Source organism: Glycine max, chromosome 13 (assembly GCF_000004515.6).
Source record: "Glycine max cultivar Williams 82 chromosome 13, Glycine_max_v4.0, whole genome shotgun sequence".
NCBI lineage: Eukaryota > Viridiplantae > Streptophyta > Magnoliopsida > Fabales > Fabaceae > Glycine > Glycine max.
In genome coordinates, this window is record NC_038249.2 from 12,986,644 (window position 1) to 13,008,261 (window position 21,618).

Below are 21,618 nucleotides of genomic sequence, written 5' to 3' on the forward strand. Positions count from 1 at the left end.
GATAGAAATTATATTTTATGATATATTTATTTAAATAATTACATAATAATTAATTAGTATAATCAAATATAATTAATTATACATATTATATAATTAAATATTTCTAATTTAATTATTTTTATTATTTGTAATATGTTTTTGCTTTAACATTTCAATATTATAAAAATCATGGTGACTTCAACACAAAAATAATTATATGTTGCTTTCAAATATCATGATGAGTTCAACTCACTACCAATTTAAATACATACTTAATGAACGTGGAAAGGAATTTTTAGTTGGAATTCAAGGATAATAAAAAATATTTTGTGAGAACAACCAATGATTTGATAAAAAAAAATCTTATTTTTTTTAAAAATTTGAACATAATTTATTTGAATAATCAAATTTGAGTTTAATTTATTTAATTACACAAATGAGTTTAATGAACAATTAATAAGTCAAACTCAGATAATTTAAAAATAACTTCAATTCGATTCCATAGATTAAAAAAATTACACTGATAAGCATTTATCTTTAAACAAAAGTGCCATTAAATTTTATTATTTCTGTTCAGCTAACTTGATTTATTTAGTTTTCGAAAGGAGCAAACTTGATTAAAACTTATGTAAAATTTTTTTTTTTTGATTAAAACCAAAACGACAGTCTGAAGTGGTATCATCTCATTTTAATCACCGTTCCCTCGGCGACAGCGGAAACGAGACAGTGCAGTTTCTTTCGAAGGTGATTTTCTCCTCTAACACACACTTTCATCAGTGTCTCGCTTCTTGTTTGTGTTGTTCAGTGGTAATGGTAACTATATAAGAGAAACAAACAACAACGTTGGAAAGATTGAAAACTATCTTAAACCCACAACACAGATTTTCATTTGGTTCGTTATTAACAAGGAATATTTACTCAAATGTGGAATAGTTTTTATAAATATTTTTTTATTTTTATTTTATAAGTTCATTGTGACCAAATGCTGATTGTATTAATTTTTCAACTCAATAGTTGCGTGAGTGTGTCTGTAAAATGCTTCTGAGAGTTAGTGGATGATGTATTGTACCATCTCTTATTCTTATTATTCTCTTCTCTTTTACTCAATTTTCATTGGTTGTTTGCTTGCTCTTACAACTTGCAGCTTCAATCTTGGGAAATTGATGATGGGCCACCTTGTGAATCTTCTCCACGGAACTGTCTTCTTAAACAAATTATATCCCAATGACTTCCCCAAGTTGTTTAAGCAAAAAACATGTTCTCATACTGGAAATCTTGGCAAGTTTCATAAGTATAATGGTGCCCCACTGGCTTGGCAAGGTTGTTTTACTTAACGAAACTTTTTCCAAAAAAGTAAATTAATTTGTTTTCTGTTTTCTATTACTGTTTTTTATTTGATGTTATTTTATGACAGGCAGTGGGCAGTTAGCAAATCATGTTGCAAACTCAGTTAACCATGAGGTAATATACTTTCTAGGTCCCTTTTGTGTCACAATTGTTTGTTATGAATCTGATATTTCACACCATTCTAGGATTCAGCATGTTATAATGTAGCTGATCAAATGTTTGAAATTTAATACAATAAGTATACTTCTAGAGGAAATGCCAGCATTTTCTTCACTTTGATAACTGATATAACTATGTAGGAAGGGAATGAAAGGTTGAAAGTCAGAAAGAAAGAGAGAAAGTAAATGCATAAGTTCTGGAGGCACTAGCTAATGGGCATTATTATGTCTTCTCTTTGGTGCTCTAATCATGGTTGTTGGATTTCTATGAATGATATGAAAGAAAATGGACAGATTTTTTGTGTTTCTGAGCAACTTTAGGATTCTTTTTTGTCACTCAGATGTATTTTTTCTCTTTCTTACCAACTGTTCTAAATGTATAAACACAAGCCCATGATACCTTGTGTTGAAATTACATTCAATTTTGAAGGGCAAGGTTGTGTAGTATCTAACTCCTGACCCCAAGATCATCGTCCATACTCTGTCATGGACTAATAATTGTTCAAAGCTTAAGGCATTGGATCTAATATCTAACATGACCCCTTGTGTGAAAGTCCTCTGGAGTTTGGACGAGAAGTGCAAACAAAGCACAGCCTATCATACCCTGCGTTGAAACTCTAATTATGAAGGACAAGGGTTACAAGGAATGAATTCCTAAGTCATTGTTACTTGCAAAGGTTTGGATACCACAAGAACTAAATATTCCAAAAGCTTAGGCGGGGTGTCTGCCCAAGATTGATATTATATACATAAAAAATCATGCTTAATGGTTATTGCATTAATTTAGTACTAAATATGTTTCAGTTATTTGTATCTCAAGTTTTTCCTTTCTTTCTGTGTGGTATGAGTTTTGTAATTTTTGTCCTAATTCTGAAAATAAAGAGTCAATGACATAAATCATATTGATGTCATATAGTATAACCAGTTAGAATTTATGTAATGTAAAAGTCTCAAAGATTGTCATTGTGGGCTAAGCCTGGCTGTCATATTCTTTCATGAAAGGTGCTATTGATTGTTTATTTTGTTTTGGCTCTAAATTTTATGGTTTTACTGTTAGATTTACTTTAGTAATGGTGGAGAGTTGAATGGTATTCCTCATATACGAACTCTTAGAGAATTTCCTAGGGAGGAGCTTTTTGGAAAAGTTGCCATGGTCAGATTTGATTCTAACATATTGCTCAGGCGAGAGTGTGACAAGAAGAATCAATCAGTTTATAATGCAACATATACGATTAAATATTTACATGAAGCTGGAGCAAATGTCATCTTGGTCAGTGATTGGAATATGAATACTCCAGAATTTCACATAGAGTCAGTCGCAGGTACTTTCTTAAAGGCTTTTTGTTTAACCCTTGTTTTTAGTTTCCAGTTGCCATGGTGAAGTTCGGCTATTATGCCATTATATGAACTGCTTATAGCAACACTAGTTTATTAAGAGAAGGAAAGACAGAAAAAATTTATTTAAATAAAAAATGTAATCAATGTGGGCAATGGAATTAACAAATGACTTATTTTATGTATGGAAGCTTACATGTTGGATAATTGATAATCTCTATGCTATAGATTTCGTATCAGAAGTTCTTCAAATACAAGTTGTTCCACTTCATGGAAGTTCTTTTAACAAGCTATCAAAGACTAATGGCCTTGAGAAAGAGAATATCCTTCTTCTTGAGAATCTTTCTAATATCAAAGAGGAAGTTGCTAATAGTTTGGAGTTTGCTAGAGTATTATCGTCAGGAGTTGATATTTTTGTCAATGACTCCTTCTCCAACTCTCATAAAGTTCTAGCATCTACTGTTGGTGTCACCCGTTTCTGCTATGTCTGTATAGCTGGTTTTCACTTTGAGGAGAGGCTTTGTCTGCTGAAGAATCTTGCAGAGGAAAGCAGGAAGCCATATGTAGCAATTGTATGTCTACTCTGCTACTATAGCATTAGATATAATAAATAATTTTCCATTCAAGAAAGGCTCATGTTCTTTTATTGATAAATTTGTTCACTGATTGTTTCTCTTGCAATCCAGCTTGGAGGGGGTAATCTCTATGATAAAGCAGCTTCCTTTCAGTTTTTAGCTTCCAGATGTCAAGGGTTTGTATTTGTGGGAATGATGTCATTTCAAGTAATGCATGCATTAGGAGTATCTGTTCCTCGTAATTTAGTGGACCATAAGGCATTTAATGAAGCTCTAGATATAGTGAGACTTGCTCGAGATAGAAACGTGCAGATTCTGTACCCAAAAGATTTTTGGTGCAGAAAAAAATGTGATCCAACGCAATTGCAAGTATTTCCTTCTCATGAAATTTCGGATGGTGAGCTTTTCTTTAAATTGATAATGGGGTTGTGCTACTTGGATATTCAATCAGAGATTTTCTTTATTCAGTAAATAAAATTGATCCAAATTTGATTTTGATTAGGTTGGGTGCCTGTTGACCTTGGACCTGCATCATTGGAAGAAATTTGTTCTATGCTTACAAATTGTAAGGTACAGTAGCAATTTATTTATACCTAGACTAGACATCAAGCATGAGCTACAGTTGGTTTATTTTCTTAATATGTATTCAAGTATCTTCAGATAACTATCGACATTTGGGTTGATTTATCATTTGTGTTCTAGGGAATCTTTTAAGATGGGCATTTCACGCCTGCATCTTATCTCTGCTAATTTTAGTTCAAATTTGCACATGTAATCACATCAAGCAATGACTCTAGATATTGGTTTGGATAACGGTTTTTTTTTTCATTTTAAGAAAATGGATTATCCATCCATTTTGAAATGTAACAAAGGCATCTCGTAACTTTTTTCTGTGAATCCATTACAGAAAATAATTTGGATTGGTCCTGTGAAATTTACTGATTCAAGTAAATACACCTATGGGGCATCTAAATTGACAAGAATACTTGAACAACTAAGCCAAAACAGCTGTGAAATAACCGTTGTTGGGACTATGGCAAGCAAACTGGTGAGACAGGAAAAAAGTTCATTGTCCTTGATAAATATGGTTGAGAATGCTTCAGTTCTATGGGAATTTCTCAAAGGAAGAAAGCTGCCTGGTGTTATGGCTGTTGACAGGGTATGCCTTAATAAACTCTATTTCTTTACACCGCTCTTCAACTATATATTTCAGGAGAGAAAAGCGGTATACTCTCAAAACATTAATTTTCAAAACTATCTTGTGTGCCTCTTATGCTTGAATTGTATGGATTTTGCCATTAGAATTCTGGAGATGACTCAGTTTCTTGAGATTATATTCAGTTTATTGGGTGCGCCTTAGATTCCAAGTAAATACAACATTATTATGCTTTGTTTTCTTTTGTTTTTGTATTTCTCTTTTTTTGTTGTTGTTGTAAACAGTTGATTCTAGTATTCCATTTTAATCATGCTGATAAATCTGATCTTGCTTTAAGCAACGTAAAGTGTGAAAACATTCTGCATCAATGATATTGTTACTGCTTATGGTAGTTACATTTTGCAGGGATACCCTTTTGAAATCAACTGGAACAGCATTTACTCTGACCCAGCTCAATCTCTGGTTGTTGATATAGGAAGTGGTATATTTTCTTTTTAAATTAATTTTCACTGTGACTATGCATGCATGTGTGCATCTTATAAAATTTTCTGACTAGAAACATATTTGTTAGTTCTCAAGTACTATAAAATACATTAACAGTTGATGTGAACATATTGTCATTACATATATTTTCTTTTAACCATAAAATTGTTGTATAACATTCCCAAATTCTGTTATAGAAGAAGAGGGAGCAAGGGACTCAGCAGAATAAAATAAATAGAACTTCTGTTACTGTTTTTTCCATGACATATGCTCTAAATTACAGGCAATGGGCTCTTTCTTCTTGAAATGGCTAGAAGGAAGCAAGATTTAAACTTCCTTGGTTTGGAGATCAATGAAAAGGTTCTCTACTTGTTATATCCTCCCCTCCCTTCTACCCTGACTTTTTATTTTTTGCCATACCATATTACTATGCTTCTTTATTTATTATTTTCCCTTTTACCTGTTAACATCTTTTTCAGCTTGTTTTGCGCTGTCTGGATTCTATTCATCAATTTGGCATAAAGAATGGGTAATTGTGTTGCTTTCATAGTACAAATAGATGAGGCATCTTCTTTGTTTTTTATTGGATTCAATGAATTGGAATTTTATCTTGGTTAAACATCCAGGAAGGGCACAAGAACATTCTGGACTTATTATAACGACACATTCAATTATGATCATGTCACTAATTTTTTTAGTTCCTTCACAGTTGAAATTTTATTCTTCTGTTTAACTTTCTAAGCTTTGGTTTCCTGTTTTCTCCATTTTAGGTACTTTATCGCTACTAATGCAACATCAACATTTCACTCTATTGTTTCTTCTTATCCAGGAGAGTTAGTTCTTGTCTCAATACAGGTCAATATTAAATTTTGTTATATTTTGAATTATAACATTAGATTTTGACTGTTGTGGGTCTTTCTGTGCTATTGATGCTTCAATGTGCACACCCCTGTTGATGCCACTTCCATCCTTGCACCAATGAATGTATTTGCAGCATGCTACTAACCCTGCTACTAGTGAGTAGTGACCACCTTTTGAGGCATCATTCATCTTGTGATATTTTTATACACTACTATTTCACCAATAAGCAATTTCTTTGGCACAACGAGCTCATTAGCATACAGCAAGCTACTATAGTGATGCTGCTGCCATTGGTTCCAATTTTCTGATGCCACCTAACTTAAGTGTTTGCTACTCGCATTTTTCTCACAACCATCACAAGAAGTTTCTGGCATGATTGGCATTCATGAAAGCTTTGATAATCCCTTCCCTGTATATTAGACTGAAGTGTCTTCTATTTGAGTTGTGTTGATCGCTAACTTGCAAAATAGTAAAGTAACTGTTAAAGTTGTTGTTTAATAATGTTTTATATTTTTAGCTTGTTGTAGAAGCTGTCCTGTAATCTATCACCATAGGCTAGGCTGTAGCCTTTATCATGAACTATTTTGTACTATATATATATATATCATCGGTCACCGTCACCAATGCCATCATCCACCACCAACCACTGTCGTCGGTGCCACCGTCCGCCACCAGACCTATCTCCAACGCTACCTAGATCTGGGTCGTCTCTTTCAACGCGTCCCAACCCCGAAGGTTTTGAAGTCAGAAACCTCAACACGCGCTCCCACGTGCCACTGCTACACATGTCATTTGTTAAAGTATTATATTGTAGACAGTTGTATGTAGACAGCTGTGTAGGAAAAAGTGTTGAGTGTATGTGTGAGGTTGAGTGTATGTTAAGCTTTAGGTTAAGTGTGTGGGAAGTTTGATCACTCTCACACTCTTTCTCTGTACTATATATATATATGTTAATATAAAGGCTTTGAGTGGCTGAGAAATAAAAACTAAGCACCTTTCTAAAATCCTTCAGCAATGTAGTCCTATATTTTTTACATGGTATCAGAGCGGGTATGATCCCGTTCTGTCTGTCCGCTGCCGCTGTCTGCCGCCGTCGCCACCATCAGTCGCCAGCCGCCGTCATCTCCGACCGCCACTTTCTCCGGCGAGACTAGGGTTAGGTTCGCCTTGAAAAGCGCGACCCACCCCTGGAAGTCGCACCACCACGCGCCATCACCATCTCTCGCTAGTTCCGGCGCGTGAAGTCCACGCGCCGCCCTCCAGCCACCGGAAACTTGCCGGACCAGTTTCAAACGTCTCGTCCTTTTCTAGGCATGTTTCAGCCCTTATTTCAGCCTTTGCTGTCCAGCTCTTGCGTTCCCTTCTCGTTCTCCGTTAGGGCTTCGTCTTTTTGATCAAAAATGGCCTCCGCCAGTCCTGCGTTCTCCTTCTCTGCTGTCAGCCACTGTCTCTGCTGGGCAGCTCTCTCTTGTGTTACAAACAGCAACATTGTTACCAAGCCAGAGGGTACCCATTGCTTTGGCTTGAAGTCCTTCCTCAAAAGCAGTTGCTAAGTTTGGTATGTTTTTGTATGTTGTCAAGGCTCCCCTTCCAGTTGCCTTCCAAGTTCCATTGTGTTCTGGTTCTGAAAAATGTCAACTTCAGGCCTTGTTCTTTCTGTTTCTTGGACATCTTCCATTGGACTTTTGAAGAAAGATTGGTAGGGATGCTACTGTTTTAAAGTTTTCTTTTAGTTTGGCCAGAAGTGCTCACAAGGTTTTTGTGTATATTCCTCTTTGAAGGAAAATTTGAGTTTGTTCAGTTTGGGTTTGGAGTTTCTACCATGCTTTCAAGGTGTTTGAGGTTATTCCCTCCTCATTTGTCTCTCTTAACCCTTTGTTGTGCAGCTCCATTGTCTCCTATCCTTCTATTAATCTGTTGTGTGGTCTGCTGTTTAATATCGCTGTCCCCAGGGTTCGATCTGGTCAAGAACCCTACTATAGGTCATTTGTTGATCCAATTGTCCAGCAACTTCTTCCTTGTCCCTGTCCTTGAAGCAATTGCTGTCCCTGGGGTTCAATCTGGTCAAGAACCTCTACTATTAAAAAAAAAAGTCATTTAAGTTTCTATCCATGGTGGTTAAGCATTGATGTCAAGCTTCTACCATGGATGGTTAAACATTGATGTGTTGCTTCTGCCTTTATGGTGGTTAAGCATTCAAAAACTGTGTTTTGCTTCTGTCTTGAGTGGTTAAGCACCATGTTTAGCTTCTGCTCTTGATGGTTAAGCTTTGGTTAGCTTCTACCTTTTAGGTGGTTAAGTGTGTTTGCTTCTGTTAAGTGGTTAAGCATTGTGTTGTGGCTTCTCCTTAATGGTTCAGCATATTCCAATTGTCCTTGAATGTTTTTCAGTCATTTTCAATTTGTTGCCAATGTATTTCTGGCATGTTTCATTGTCTATTTTTCTACGTATATTGTTCATCCCAAGCTGGAAATGTTGACTCCACCTTCCATCTCGTGAGAGGGAGTGTGTTGTCTCCTAATCAGTACTAATCATTTTGAAGTCTAGCCCTGCAGCAGCTTTTGTTTCTGGGAATTCGTTGTTTCCTTCTTCAAGTCCTACCACATCTTTTGAACTTGGCACCTCTGCTCCCTCTTCGCCGGTCTAATCTGTTAGCTCCAATGTGGTCCAAGTTCTACTTTAGTTGGCAGTCCACCAAGTCTACATTTGGCTCCACATTTAATACATCATCGTCATCCACTGCATCTGTTACTTTTGCCAGTTCTCCAGTGCATCAACTCCTCAATTCTCATTTACTCCGGCAGCAGCAACCTCTACCTCCACACAAGTCAGCAACCTGCCCCAGTTCAATCAAATTTTGTATTTGGGAGCATCAACTCCATCAGGAGGCAGTCCTTTCCAGTTTGGTGGTGTAGCTTGAGATGCTTCAGCTCATGTTCCAAGCTTGGAGCATTTAATTTATGCTCCAGCTTGAGGGGGAGTGTTAAAGTATTATATTGAAGACAACTGTATGTAGATAGCTGTGTAAGAAAAAGTGTTGAGTGTATGTGTGAGGTTGAGTGTATGTTAAGCGTTAGGTTTAGTGTGTGGGAAGTTTGATCACTCTCTCACTCTTTCTCTGTACTATATATATGTGTTAATATAAAGGCTTTGAGTGGCTGAGAAATAAAAACTAAGCACCTTTCTAAAATCCTTCAGCAATGTAGTCCTATATTTTTTACATCATTCTCAATCACATGCGTCCCACGTGCCAGTCTCTGGTCACCAAAACTCTGACACGACACTTGGGTTTTGGTCACCGGCCACTCCCTTCTCTGTTTCAGCCCTCAGATCTTCGTTTTGGTGCTGTTTGGACAATGGGTTTGTACACCCTCGTCCCTTGGCCTATATTTGTTTTCTTAGATTTTGTGCTACGCGTCTGTTACTAGATACTTGCCCTTGAATTCTCAAAATGACTTGGGAGACAGAAACCTGTTATCATGAACATTATTTCCTATAATGTTAGAGGGCTTGGGAGAGGGGTTAAATGGGCTGCAATTCGGAGGCTAATAAAAAAATACCAGCTGGATATGATTTGCATCCAGGAAACTAAGAAGGAGCAGGTTGATAAGACCTTGTGTCAGGCATTGTGGGGAGACTTGACAGTGGGTTGGGAATTCCAGCCGGCCATAAACACAGCAGGTGGTCTGTTATGTCTGTGGAACGAGCAATTCTTCAAAGCTGATCATAGAGTTTGCGGCAGGGGATTCATAGTTCTGGAAGGAGTGTGGGTCAGTGACAATCAGAAAATAACAATTGTAAACATATATTCCCCGTGTGATAATTTGAACAAGAGAGAGTTATGGGAAGCGATTAGCCAGCTGAGACAGCATGATTCAGAGGGCCTATGGTGCCTCATGGGAGATTTTAACAGTATTAGACACCACTCTGAGAGAGAAGGGGTGGCCCACAGGGGTCTGGAAGCAAACAATATAAGCGAATTTAATGAGTGGCTTGCAGATCTTGAAGTAGAAGAAATTCCTAGCGTGGGGAGAAGATTTACTTGGTTCAAACCAAACGGGACAGCAAGGAGCAAACTAGACAGAGTTTTTGTCTCTCACGAATGGCTCCTCAAATGGCCAGGCAGCACCCAATTCATCCTGGACCGGAATTTCTCGGACCACTGTCCCATTCTCATGAGAGCTAGGAACATTGATTGGGGCCCAAAACCTTTTAAAGTTTTTGACTGCTGGTTGAAAGACAAAAACTTTGATCGGATTGTCAGAGATTGCTGGTCAAATACTCAACCTAGAGGGTGGGGGGGGCATGTGCTCAAAGTAAAAATCAAAAAATTAAAGGAGGTGCTGAAGGCGTGGAATAGGGAGCATTATGGTGACACCCTTAAGAAGGTGTAGAGGTTAGAGGCAGATCTGAATAGCCTCGAAATTGCAAGCACCACAAGGCAGCTGTCTAATCAAGAACTACTGAATCGCAGAAAACTATAGGAGGATCTTTGGCTGGCAGCTCAATGCCATGAATCTTTGATGAGGCAAAAAGCGAGAGAAAAATGGATTAAAGAGGGTGATTGCAACACTCGTTATTTCCACCTGTTGATGAATTCTAAACGCTTAAATACTGAAGTTAAAGGTGTCTTCATTAATGACACATGGGTAGAAGACCCTATAAGCGTGAAAGAGGAGGTCCGCAGATTTTTCAATGAGAGGTTCACTGAACCTGAACAGCATAGACCAGATTTAAATGGAACTAGATTTCATGGAATTGGTCTGCATCAAAATGAAATGCTGGTGGCTAATTTTCTTGAGGATGAAATTCAAATGGCTGTTTGGGAGTGTGGTAGCGAAAAAAGCCCAAGCCCGGATGGTTTGAATTTCAAATTCATCAAACACTTCTGGAGGACCTTGAAGCCCGACATCTGCAGATTCCTAGCTGAATTCCATGCAAACGGGGCTTTCACGAGGGGCAGCAACGCATCTTTCATTACCTTGATCCCAAAGAAGAGTCACCCTCAAAATCTTAATGAATACAGACCAATCTCTCTAATTGGTTGTATTTATAAGATAGTGGCTAAGCTCCTTGCAAATAGGCTAAAAAAGATTCTTCCGGAGATAATTGATGTGCGTCAATCAGCTTTCATAAGTGGAAGACAATTGCTTCATAGCGTAGTCATTGCCAATGAGGCGGTCGAAGAAGCTAAAAGAAAACATAAACCTTGCTTGGTGTTCAAAGTGGACTACGAAAGAGCTTATGACTCCATCTCATGGGAGTTCCTTTCCTATATGATGACCAGATTAGGTTTTTGCCAAAAATGGATTTCCTGGATCGACAATTGCCTCAAATCTGCAACAGTTTCTGTTCGAGTAAATGGCAGCCCCACTAGTGAGTTCACTCCTCAAAGAGGCCTTAGACAAGGCGATCCGTTAGCGCCTTTACTCTTCAACATAGCCGCTGAAGGATTAACCGGCCTTATGAGAGAAGCATTGCATAAGAATCTCTACAACAGTTTTCATGTGGGAACAAACAGCGAACCGGTCAATATCCTCCAGTATGCCGATGACACCATCTTCCTTGGTGATGCCACCTTGAAGAATGTGAAGACAATCAAGTCTCTGTTGAGGAGTTTTGAATTAGTATCCGGATTAAAGATAAACTTTGCAAAGAGTAGTTTTGGGGCCATTGGAAAATCTGCTCAGTGGACAAAATCAGCAGCTGATTACCTAAATTGTAGGACCTTGTCCTTGCCATTCATTTATCTAGGCATCCCCATTGGGGCTAACCTAAGACGTGCGGAGTTTTGGGATCCCATAATCTGTAAATGTGAGAGAAAACTTGCCGCTTGGAAACACAGACACATATCCTTTGGGGGGAGAGTGACCTTAATTAATGCTGTTTTATCATCTCTTCCTATCTATTACTTTTCTTTTTTCAGGGTACCATAAAAAATAATAGCCAAACTTGAAAGCTTGCAGCGCAGATTTTTGTGGGGTGGGGAAGCGGACAACAGGAAAATTGCTTGGGTTAATTGGAAAACTGTTTGCTTGCCGAAAGCAAAGGGTGGTCTTGGTATCAAGGATCTCAGAACCTTCAACACAGCACTGTTAGGCAAATGGCGATGGGATCTGTTCTACAGCCAACAGGAACCATGGGCTAAAGTTCTGCAATCTAAGTACGGAGGGTGGAGAGCATTGGAGGAAGGGAGTAGTGGAAGCAAAGATTCTGCATGGTGGAAGGATCTAATCAAATCTCAGCAACTGCAGCGAAATTTACCTCTCAAAAGGGAAACAATCTGGAAGGTGGGAGGGGGTGATAGGATCAAGTTTTGGGAGGATCTTTGGACAAACACTGACCTATCATTAAGGGATAAATTTCCTAGGCTATACCAGATCTCATGCCATCAACAGCAAACCATTCAGCAGCTGGGGACAATCACAAATTTAGGTTGGGAGTGGCAGCTGAATTGGAGGAGACCTCTCTTCGATTCTGAAATAGCAATGGCGGATAGCTTTCTTGGGGAGATAAGTCAGCAGCAGATTCATCCTCAAAGGGAAGACAAATGGCTTTGGAAGCCTGAACCAGGAGGATACTACTCATCTAAAAGCGGATATCACGTGCTATGGGGGGAGCTGATAGAGGAAATTCAAGATGTTGACTTTGCGGAATTATGGAAACTAAAGATTCCATCCAAGGCAGCAGTATTCGCGTGGAGATTGATCAGGGATAGATTACCAACCAAATCTAATCTTAGAATAAGACAAGTCATGGTTCAAGACATGGCCTGCCCTCTGTACAATGCCGTTGAAGAGGGGGCTGCGCACCTGTTTTTAAACTGTACCAAAACCCTCCCTCTATGGTGGGAGTCAATGTCTTGGGCCAACTTGAAGACAGCAATGCCCCACTCACCTAAACAACACTTCCTACAATATGGAACTGACATAGCTGATGGTCTCAAATCTAAAAGGTGGAAAAGCTGGTGGATTGCCTTAACATGGACTATTTGGCAACATAGAAACAAGGTGGTCTTCCAAAATGCAACCTTCGATGGAAATAAGGTGCTGGAGGATGCGCTTCTCTTACTATGGTCGTGGTTCAAAGCTTTGGAGAAGGATTTTAATTTACATTTTAACCAATGGTCTTCTGGCCTGAGGGATGCTTTCTGTAATTAGGTGGGATAGATGGTGGTAGATCTATGTATCTATGTTTTTATTAGGTTGTGCCAGCTCGTTCCATTTCTGGATACGCTGGTTCCTTCCTATCCCTTGTAATCTTAGTACCACTGGTACTATTTTTATATAAATCTCCTAATTTTGCTGAGCAAAAAAAAAAATGAATTCCATTCTCACTTCTACTCCTCTCTCTGGAACTCCCACTATTACTACTCAGAAACTCAACTGGAAAAATTATCTATCTTGGTCTGCCTCGGTTGAGTTATGGTTTCTTGTTCAAGAGGCACTTGATCATCCTGGTTGGTGACAAGCCAGGATTGTTGAAATGCAGGCTCTTGAGAATAGTGACACATGGGAATTAGTTCCCCTTCCTCCTCAGAAGAAGACAGTTGACTACAGATGGGTTTATGATGTTAAAGTCGGGCCTAATGATGAGGTTCATGGACCTAAGGTTCGGTTTGTTGCCAAAGGCTACACTTAGATTTATGGCCTTGATTATTGTGACACCTTCTTTCCTGTGGCCAAGATCACAACTGTTCGGCTTTTCTTAGCTATGGAAGTTATTCGTCATTGGCCTTTTTATCAATTAGACATAAAAAAATGTCTTTCTTCATGATGATTTAGAGGAGGAAATCTATATGGAGCTCAGGGGGAGCCTGGTTTGGTGTGTAAATTGCATCGACCTCTCTATGGACTCAAGCAGTCACCACGTGCTTGGTTTGGAAAATTTAGCCAAATTGTTCAGAATTTTGGAATGAAGCAAAGTGAAGTTTTATTTTTTATTGTCATACTTCTCCCAGGAAGTGTGTTTATCTAATTGTCTATGTTGATGACTTTGTTATTACAGGGAATGATGCTGTCAAAATTTCCCAACTAAAGCAACACTTATTCAGTCATTTTCAGACCAAAGACCTTGGCTGCCTAAAGTACTTTCTTGGTATTGAAGTGGCCCAATCAAAGGAGGGTGTTGTCATTTCAGAGAAAATATGCTCTGGACATTTTAGAAGAGACAAGTATGACTAATTGTAGGCCTATTGATAGTCCTATGGATCCAAATCAGAAGTTAATGTTAGATCAAGGTGATCCTTTTCTAGATCTAGAGAGGTATAGAAGTCTGGTTGGGAAACTCATTTATCTCACAATTACAAGGCTTGATCTATCATTTTTAGTCGGAGTTGTCAGTCAATTTATGCAGGATCCTCACATTGACCACTGGAATACTGTGATTTGCATTCTTAGATACATCAAAAAGACTCGAGGACAGGGATTATTGCATAAAGATAATGGAAATACCCAAATTTGTGGGTATTGTGATGCCAATTGAGCAGGTTGTCCCATAGACAAACGATCCACCACTAGATACTGTGTATCCTTTGGAGGAAATATTGTCTCTTGGAAAAACAAGAAACAGAGTGTTGTTGCCCGATCAAGTGCAGAAGCAGAATATAGAGCTATGGCTCATGTTACTTGTGAATTGGTGTGGATTAAACAACTTCTTCAAGAATTAAAATTTTGTGATGTTCAGCAGATGAAGTTGTATTTTGAGGATCAGGAAGCTCTTCACATCACTTCTAATCCTGTATTTCATGAGAGAACTAAACATATAGAGATTGATTGCCATTTTGTTCGGGAAAAACTGCAGTCCAAATAAATCAGTACTGGATTTATTAGCTCCAACAACCAGCTTGCAGACATCTTGACCAAGTCCTTGGGAGGTCCTCAAATCCACTTTATATGTTCCAAGCTTGGAGCACACAATTTATATGCTCAAGCTTGAGGGGGAGTGTTAAAGTTGTTGTTTAATAATGTTTTATATTTCTAGCTTGTTGTAGAAGCTCATAGAAGCTGTCCTGTAATCTGTCTCCATAGGCTAGGCTGTAGTCTTCATCATGAACTATTTTTTGTACTATCTGTTAATTCTCTCTCTCTCTCTCTCTCACACACACACATATATACATCTCTCAGCAAACTAAGGCTGAGGATCCTTTTTGTGTGCATATTTTCATACTCAAACATTTCTAGTGTAACTACAGCACAAAACTTTATTCCATTGTTTGGTGAGAGGGGTCCAGTTAAAGGGAAAGAACCCGTACTTATATCTTCTGATCATTCTACTAATAATTATATCTGCTGATCATTCTACTAATAATACTGCTAAAGCCAATTTCTAGAAACAATTATTTATTGCCTGGTTCTGCCTTTTCCTGTTAATATCTTCTGACAATATAGACTGTTGTTCATTATTTGATGTCGTGGCCTTCGTATATGATTGGTTAACCCTCTGAGCAAATTTGCTATCACCATAACAACTAAATTTTATGGGAAGGACAAAAGTTGTAGGGGTTTCAAACTTATTCCTTGTGGTAGACGAGCCTCTGAATTTAATGAGAATGAGTAATCACATTTGTAATTCTCTTCCTTTCTCCATCAACTGCTTAGCCTGAATCTCTATTTTGGCTCTTTTTTTTTCTGCAGTGTCCAAACCCTGATTTCAATAAACCTGAGCATAGATGGAGGATGCTGCAGAGATCTTTAATCGAAGCAGTGGTGGATCTTCTAGCACCTAATGGGAAGGTAATTAGGCTTTGGAGTATCTTATAAAACAATTTCTTATCAATATGCATTTTATAGTCAGGTCTCCTCCATTAATCTTGTTAAAATGGGAAAAACAGAGGAAAATTGAGTGAAAACCGTGTGTCAGAGTATGTCAAAGTACACAACAGATGCACATTTATATAGGTTATTTCATTAATTATACATAAATAGAGGATGTTCTATTTCCTCTAAATCAAAGATAATTTCCCTATAAACTGTTATTATTAATAGAATCAGAATATTAATTCTGATTTTCAACAAATCTTATAAAACACAATTGCTTATCACATCTGAGTGGAAGCCATGGACCTAGCAGTACAAGAAAATAGTTGTTTTCAGTATTATATTTCCTGTTTAGTGACACTTTATTGTGCTCAGCGGTGATTTCACTTGTATTCTTTGAATACTTTTGAGTTTGTTACTATTGAGGCTTACTTAGACTATTGACATTGACCAGATCTTTCTGCAATCCGATGTAGAAGCTGTGGCAATAAGAATGAAAGAACAATTTTTTAGATATGGCAAGGGTAAGCTCGATTTGGAGCATGGGCAAAGTGAGTGGCTTGAGGAAAACCCATTTGGAGTTAGGTCAGATTGGGAAAGGCATGTTTTAGAGCGTGGGGCCCCCATGTACCGGATGATGTTTACTAAATCATCTGACATTAGGAAAGTGTGAGTTGCTAATGATGTAATCCAGAAATCTGGCTAATACATCAACCCCTCCAAACTCCAAAGGGTCACTATTTTTTGCAGAATCTATCACACTGCTAATGATTACTCCATGCCAGGGCTGTGTTGTGCTTGTTTGTAGGTAATATGAGAGCATTACACATTTTTGCAATCTTCTCTTTTATGGTATGGATTGATTCATCCATCTCATGTATTCATCCAGCTTTCATTGCTGGGATAAACTTCCTTACAGTTTAGGGATGCAGTGGAATTGTTGATGAGCACAGTCAAATGTTCCATAAGGAGTTCTAACGTTATTGTGAAATGTGCTTAACTGCATACGATTCCTTAAGTTCAAGTTCAAGGTAATCTCCAAAGATGCACTTAAAAGTTTACCACTGAAATCAAAACTGTGGATCACAGATGACCAAAGTTAGCATTGTGTATATTTGTAACGAAGTTATGTGCGGCTTGGAAAATCATAATTTCTATGTATGGTATTATGACATGATATTGCATGCACATACATTTTATTTTGGTCTAGAAGATACAAATTAGTGAAGGGAATGCTAAAGCCAACGTTTTTCTTTTGACAGCAAAACCAACGTTTTTCCGTGACACAAAGGTTATGGTAATTCAAATTTGAATTTAGAAATTTGACGTTAATTTTTATGCGCTATCAATGTAAAGATTTGTATACTATTAATTAATTGTAAATCGTGTTAAGTATCACTTTCAATATAATTCTTAAAAAAGTCAGCAAATTCAGCATGTATAATAATTTTTTATGGGATGATAATATATATATATATATATATATATATATAACTTATACACTTCCAATATGTAAGGGGCAAGTTTTCAACCTCCCTCAAAAACTTCCAATCTCCATATATAAACAATTGAAACATCTATCAAAGCCAACTCATACTTGGAGATTTAAAGTCATTTAATGATAAGAATGAGATGGTAGATTTTAGTAACCAAGTTGATGTGCCACTAGATTCAACTAATCAACTTGGTGACTTTGAGGACTGGATTAATCGACCTAATGAATATCTTGCAAAATATTCCTATTCAATCTCATATTGCTATAATGTGAATTTCTGAATGGGGCTAACTTTGAGTAAACTTTTGGGCATTATCTATGTTGTACTTTAAGTCTTGGGCATCATCTTGCAAAATATTCCTATTCAATCTCATATTGCTATAATATTCCTATTCAATCTCATTGTTCAAAGTTGGACTTTAAGTCTTTCCCATATGATCATTAAAATTTTCACTAAAAAAACATCTTAAGGTGACCTCTTATTGTGTGTAAGTGACTATTAAGCAGCAAATTCATATTGCAGTTTATTAAAAATTGCTGAAAGTTTACTGGTTTTTTTCATGACGAACCCATATGTAAATGTTTGAAAATAAAAATATTTATAAAGTAAAAAAAATTACAAAAAAAAGGAAGGATTACAATTTGAAATGTTTTCTTTTAACCACCAATCTTTCGTTTCTTTTCTGTTGAACCTGTAAGTTAAACTTCTAAGCCTCTTTTTTTTTATAAAAAAAAAGTGTAATTATATATTACGTATAATGTGATGAGACTTTTTAAAACAACAGTGACTAGGATGGTAGTTAACAAACATTGTTCTTGTAGCAAGTATAAAGACAATGTTAGTTATGATAATAGTCAAAAAATGAAAAATGAAAAAATATCGAAAAATGTAATATTTAAAAATATTATTGTCTTAATTTGTTGATTTATAATAAAAAATCTATTTATTAATTTTAAGGATATTTTGGGTATTTATTGAGAGAGAGAAAATTCTTTTCTCATTTAACTTTTTGGTAGTTTGAAATGAGAAAAAAATATTATCATGTTGAATATGCAGGAAAAAGAGAAAATCCAGTAAATAAAGATAAATGTGTTGTGCTCAAGGAATCACAGCAAACTATTCATTTGGTTCGTCAATTAAAAAGGACATATAATATGTAGTACATGGAAAAACATACTTCGACCCAGATTCATCTCACAAACATTATTGTAAATCCAGATCATTAAATTTACACAAGGATATCATGGAAACAAAAAAAGAATGCAATAAAATATAGAAAAGAGAAAGGAAGAGGGAGGAAAATAATATATAAAAAAAAAAAAACATACAGTTTGGCATATTCAATAATTTCATTACAATGCGTAGTTAGTTCATATGGGTGGTTCGATTACAAACACAGATAATGACTTATGTGACTGACAATTACTCCTAAACTACACAATGAAATACCAGACTAGACTGACTAGTAATGATCTTGTATGAAGCAAAATAATGAACTTGGTTGCTTAAAAGTGCTTTTGAACCTCCCCAAAAATCGATATCATATCAGATCAATCATCAAGAGTTTGGTGTATCACAAACAAGATGGTGTAACACAAAGTGGTGCATAACACATCTTAACAGCAGCTGACAACAACTTGCCTACAACTAGTGCACAAAATGAAATTGTGGGTCAACAGGGTCAACAGAGTCCATTTCTTTGTGTACCAAAACTGAACACAAACTAACTTAAGACTCATTCAGATAAACACAAGCAATGTTATTCGCAGCATGTTTACAAACTATTCTACAAGCAAATATTTATACATGAGATGCTAAAGTGGAAAGATATAGCATCTACACAACTCATGTCTTGCTAATTTTTTATTTATTTTGCCAACGTAATGTTTTCCATGGAAAATAAGATTCTACTACCAGAGAAAATTAAGGAGTTAAGGAGACCAGAACAAGGTATCAACCGGGAAAAGAAAATGCTGCCAAAACTAAAGCAAACACACAATTAGCAATAGCCAATAGAATCATCCAACAAACTAAGCAAGCTAAAGAGGTAACCTTAAAGATGATTTTATCAAAACATTAATTATCATATATGTGTAAATTCAAACTTTGAACAATGAATTCGAAATAAATATTATATGCAAAATAGACAATACTCTGAAACAATATATATGATACCCAAACCTACACTTTCTAGCAACATAAAACCTACATTTCCAGCTGAAAGCACTTTCAAGCACATAAATGGCTAAAAGTTACACATTAAACTAAATACTAAGAGCATCAAAATCAAAGTTAACTCATAGTTAGCCATTCAGAAATTCAGATTATAGCATTCTGTTTGAAATCCATCCAAATCTCCTCCACCTTGTTGCTCATTCTGAGATTCATCAGGTTGACTAGTCCAATCCACAAGATCAGACCAACCAATAATAGGTCCATCAAACCAGTCCAACAAGTCAGCAATTTGATTAGTTGTATCCAGTGACACATCAACTCTATTACTAAAACCTACCATCTCATCCTCAACATCAAGTATGGGTTGGCTTTGAGAGATGTTTTGCAAGCAATTAAAACTTTTCTGAACCATGTCTGGAATGTAACTAAAGGGAGCATCAACTAGTTGCATAGCTTCATAAACCTGATCTATTGAGTTTGTAACATCCACCCTCCCATTATTATTAAGTGGCTCCATAGGAGTAGGATGGGAGGAGGAAGCACTTCCCCAAGCCATGTTTTGCATGAAGTTGGCTTCACTTTGATGCATGTTTTTCAAAGAATGATCACAGGTCCTAATCTTAGCATCCACCAGAGCAATGAAGGCCCTCAATTGATCCTCTTCCATGTTTATGAAACTTGGATCCGAAGTTGGATACTTGATGTTGGTGATCTCTTTATGCACTTTGGAAATCTCAGCTTCAATGATGTTCTTCCTATCCTCAACAAAGTCCTGAATACCAAACTTCTTGGGAGGTCTCTGATTCTTTTGAAACTCATAGTTTTGAAGTATGGAGTGTGCCAATACAGGGTCTTTGGGACAAGTCACTGGTTCAATGTCACCATTCCCATCATCATACACAATCAAGCATGCTTCAACTCCACACAAGGTGGAAAATTCAGAGATTTTTTTTATAAGTACTTTCCTTCTCTCCATGAAAGTTTTCTTGCGAGATCTCTCATTTGAGATATGTTTCAAGCTGATTCTTGCACGACCCATTTTCTTCAAAATAAGAACATAATATACAAAGATGATTAAACACAACTGGTTAATATGCTTAATATGCTGAAGTTAAGATTAAATTGTTAGAATAATATCCGAATTTCATCCTTGATGGAAACAATTTTTAGTCAGACTTTACTTACATCCTGTAGTCAAATCCCTGTCCCAAGACGAACTGGAGGGTTAATACAGGAAAAAAAATACAAAGATGGTTAATTAGACATGCTTAGAACTTGGACTATAGTATTTAACTAAATAAAAAACAACAATTCAATAATAATAAATTGTAAATTACCTGGCAGAAGGAAGGAGAAAGAGAGAAGATGAGAAGGTAAAAAGGAGATCGATCAAAGCCTAAGAAGCATGAAAGAAAGTGATCGAGGAAAGAAGCTGTGGTTGTTTCTTAATGCTACCGTTGGAGTATATATAACACCCAAGACAATCGATTCTCCAAAAAAATCAAATCTTTTAGAGATATAATTGGTTCATAACAGATTTGGTCGCTGCGAAATTTCAATGCTAATATAATCATTGAGACCAACTCAACCAAGTAAATTTTCTTTTCTTTGTTTTAATGGGTAATTCTTGTTGATACATAATTATTGTTTCTTTATAACATTATCAGTTCTGTCCCTTCTTACAATCACCAATTACATCTAATAATTTTTCTCTCTTCTAGTTAATTCTCTTTCCCCGTATAAATCTTTATTTCATTCGCCGGAATTAAAATTATCCGTTGCTCAATGACAACAAAAAATCTATGATTGAGCGAGTTAATCTTATAATCAAAATTGTAGTAAAATCAATCTGGTAGTAATTATTGTAAAAAAAATCCCATTCAACTGCAGTAATTATTGTCAAAATCCTATCTTTTTATAATCTAAGTAAAAAATTATTGTCAAAATTATCCGCAGTATTTGATTTTTTTTTTTGGCATGGCCGTTGTATTTGATTTCCGTTCATTTTTTATCTTCTATTTGTTTTTTTCTCTCTCTCTCTCTCTCTCCACCCAAATCTTTATTAAATTCAGACAAAGATGTATTACGAAATTGTTATAAATACTAATCCAAAAATTCTTTTTTTAGGATACTAATCCAATAATCCTAAACTACACCAATTTGTACGTACCAAATACAACTCCAAGTTCTTTCAATAATCTTACAAGAAAGTTACATCCATCTATTAAATCAAAATTGTTGTAACTTCGGAGATTTAGGATATATGTAACTTTTATTGAAATTTTGAAACTGTAA

At 36.5% G+C, this 21,618-nt stretch overlaps 2 protein-coding genes across 11 annotated transcripts; one reads left to right on the plus strand and one right to left on the minus strand.

Annotated features, from left to right (window-relative positions):
• Positions 1-568: 568 nt before the first annotated feature.
• LOC100778356 (phosphoglycerate kinase) lies at positions 569-16,897 on the plus strand. Of its 9 annotated transcripts, none has more exons than XR_005888084.1 (15): positions 570-723; positions 1,124-1,299; positions 1,394-1,440; positions 2,542-2,806; positions 3,048-3,391; positions 3,506-3,791; positions 3,897-3,964; positions 4,302-4,553; positions 4,956-5,031; positions 5,317-5,393; positions 5,513-5,562; positions 5,804-5,888; positions 15,530-15,628; positions 16,107-16,460; positions 16,542-16,897. XR_005888084.1 is itself a non-coding variant. In XM_041008667.1 (14 exons), the coding sequence occupies exons 2-14, from the start codon at positions 1,143-1,145 to the stop codon at positions 16,323-16,325; spliced, it is 2,025 nt and encodes a 674-aa protein (XP_040864601.1). In that variant the 5' UTR covers positions 570-723; positions 1,124-1,142; the 3' UTR covers positions 16,326-16,897. The 9 variants fall into 9 exon arrangements, 7 of the variants coding, with proteins under 7 accessions (XP_040864606.1, XP_040864601.1, XP_040864607.1 ...); XR_005888085.1 differs by having other exon boundaries at positions 16,572-16,897; XM_041008667.1 differs by having other exon boundaries at positions 16,107-16,897.
• Positions 16,898-18,440: 1,543 nt separating this feature from the next.
• LOC100777824 (agamous-like MADS-box protein) lies at positions 18,441-21,082 on the minus strand. 2 transcript variants are annotated; one of them, NM_001369301.1, is made up of 3 exons: positions 20,661-21,078; positions 20,509-20,540; positions 19,243-20,365 (listed from the first exon to the last, which is right to left on the minus strand). In NM_001369301.1, the coding sequence occupies exon 3, from the start codon at positions 20,360-20,362 to the stop codon at positions 19,460-19,462; it is 903 nt and encodes a 300-aa protein (NP_001356230.1). In that variant the 5' UTR covers positions 20,363-20,365; positions 20,509-20,540; positions 20,661-21,078; the 3' UTR covers positions 19,243-19,459. The 2 variants fall into 2 exon arrangements, with proteins under 2 accessions (XP_040863713.1, NP_001356230.1); XM_041007779.1 differs by lacking the exon at positions 20,509-20,540 and having other exon boundaries at positions 18,441-20,365; positions 20,661-21,082.
• Between the last annotated feature and the right edge of the window lie 536 nt (positions 21,083-21,618).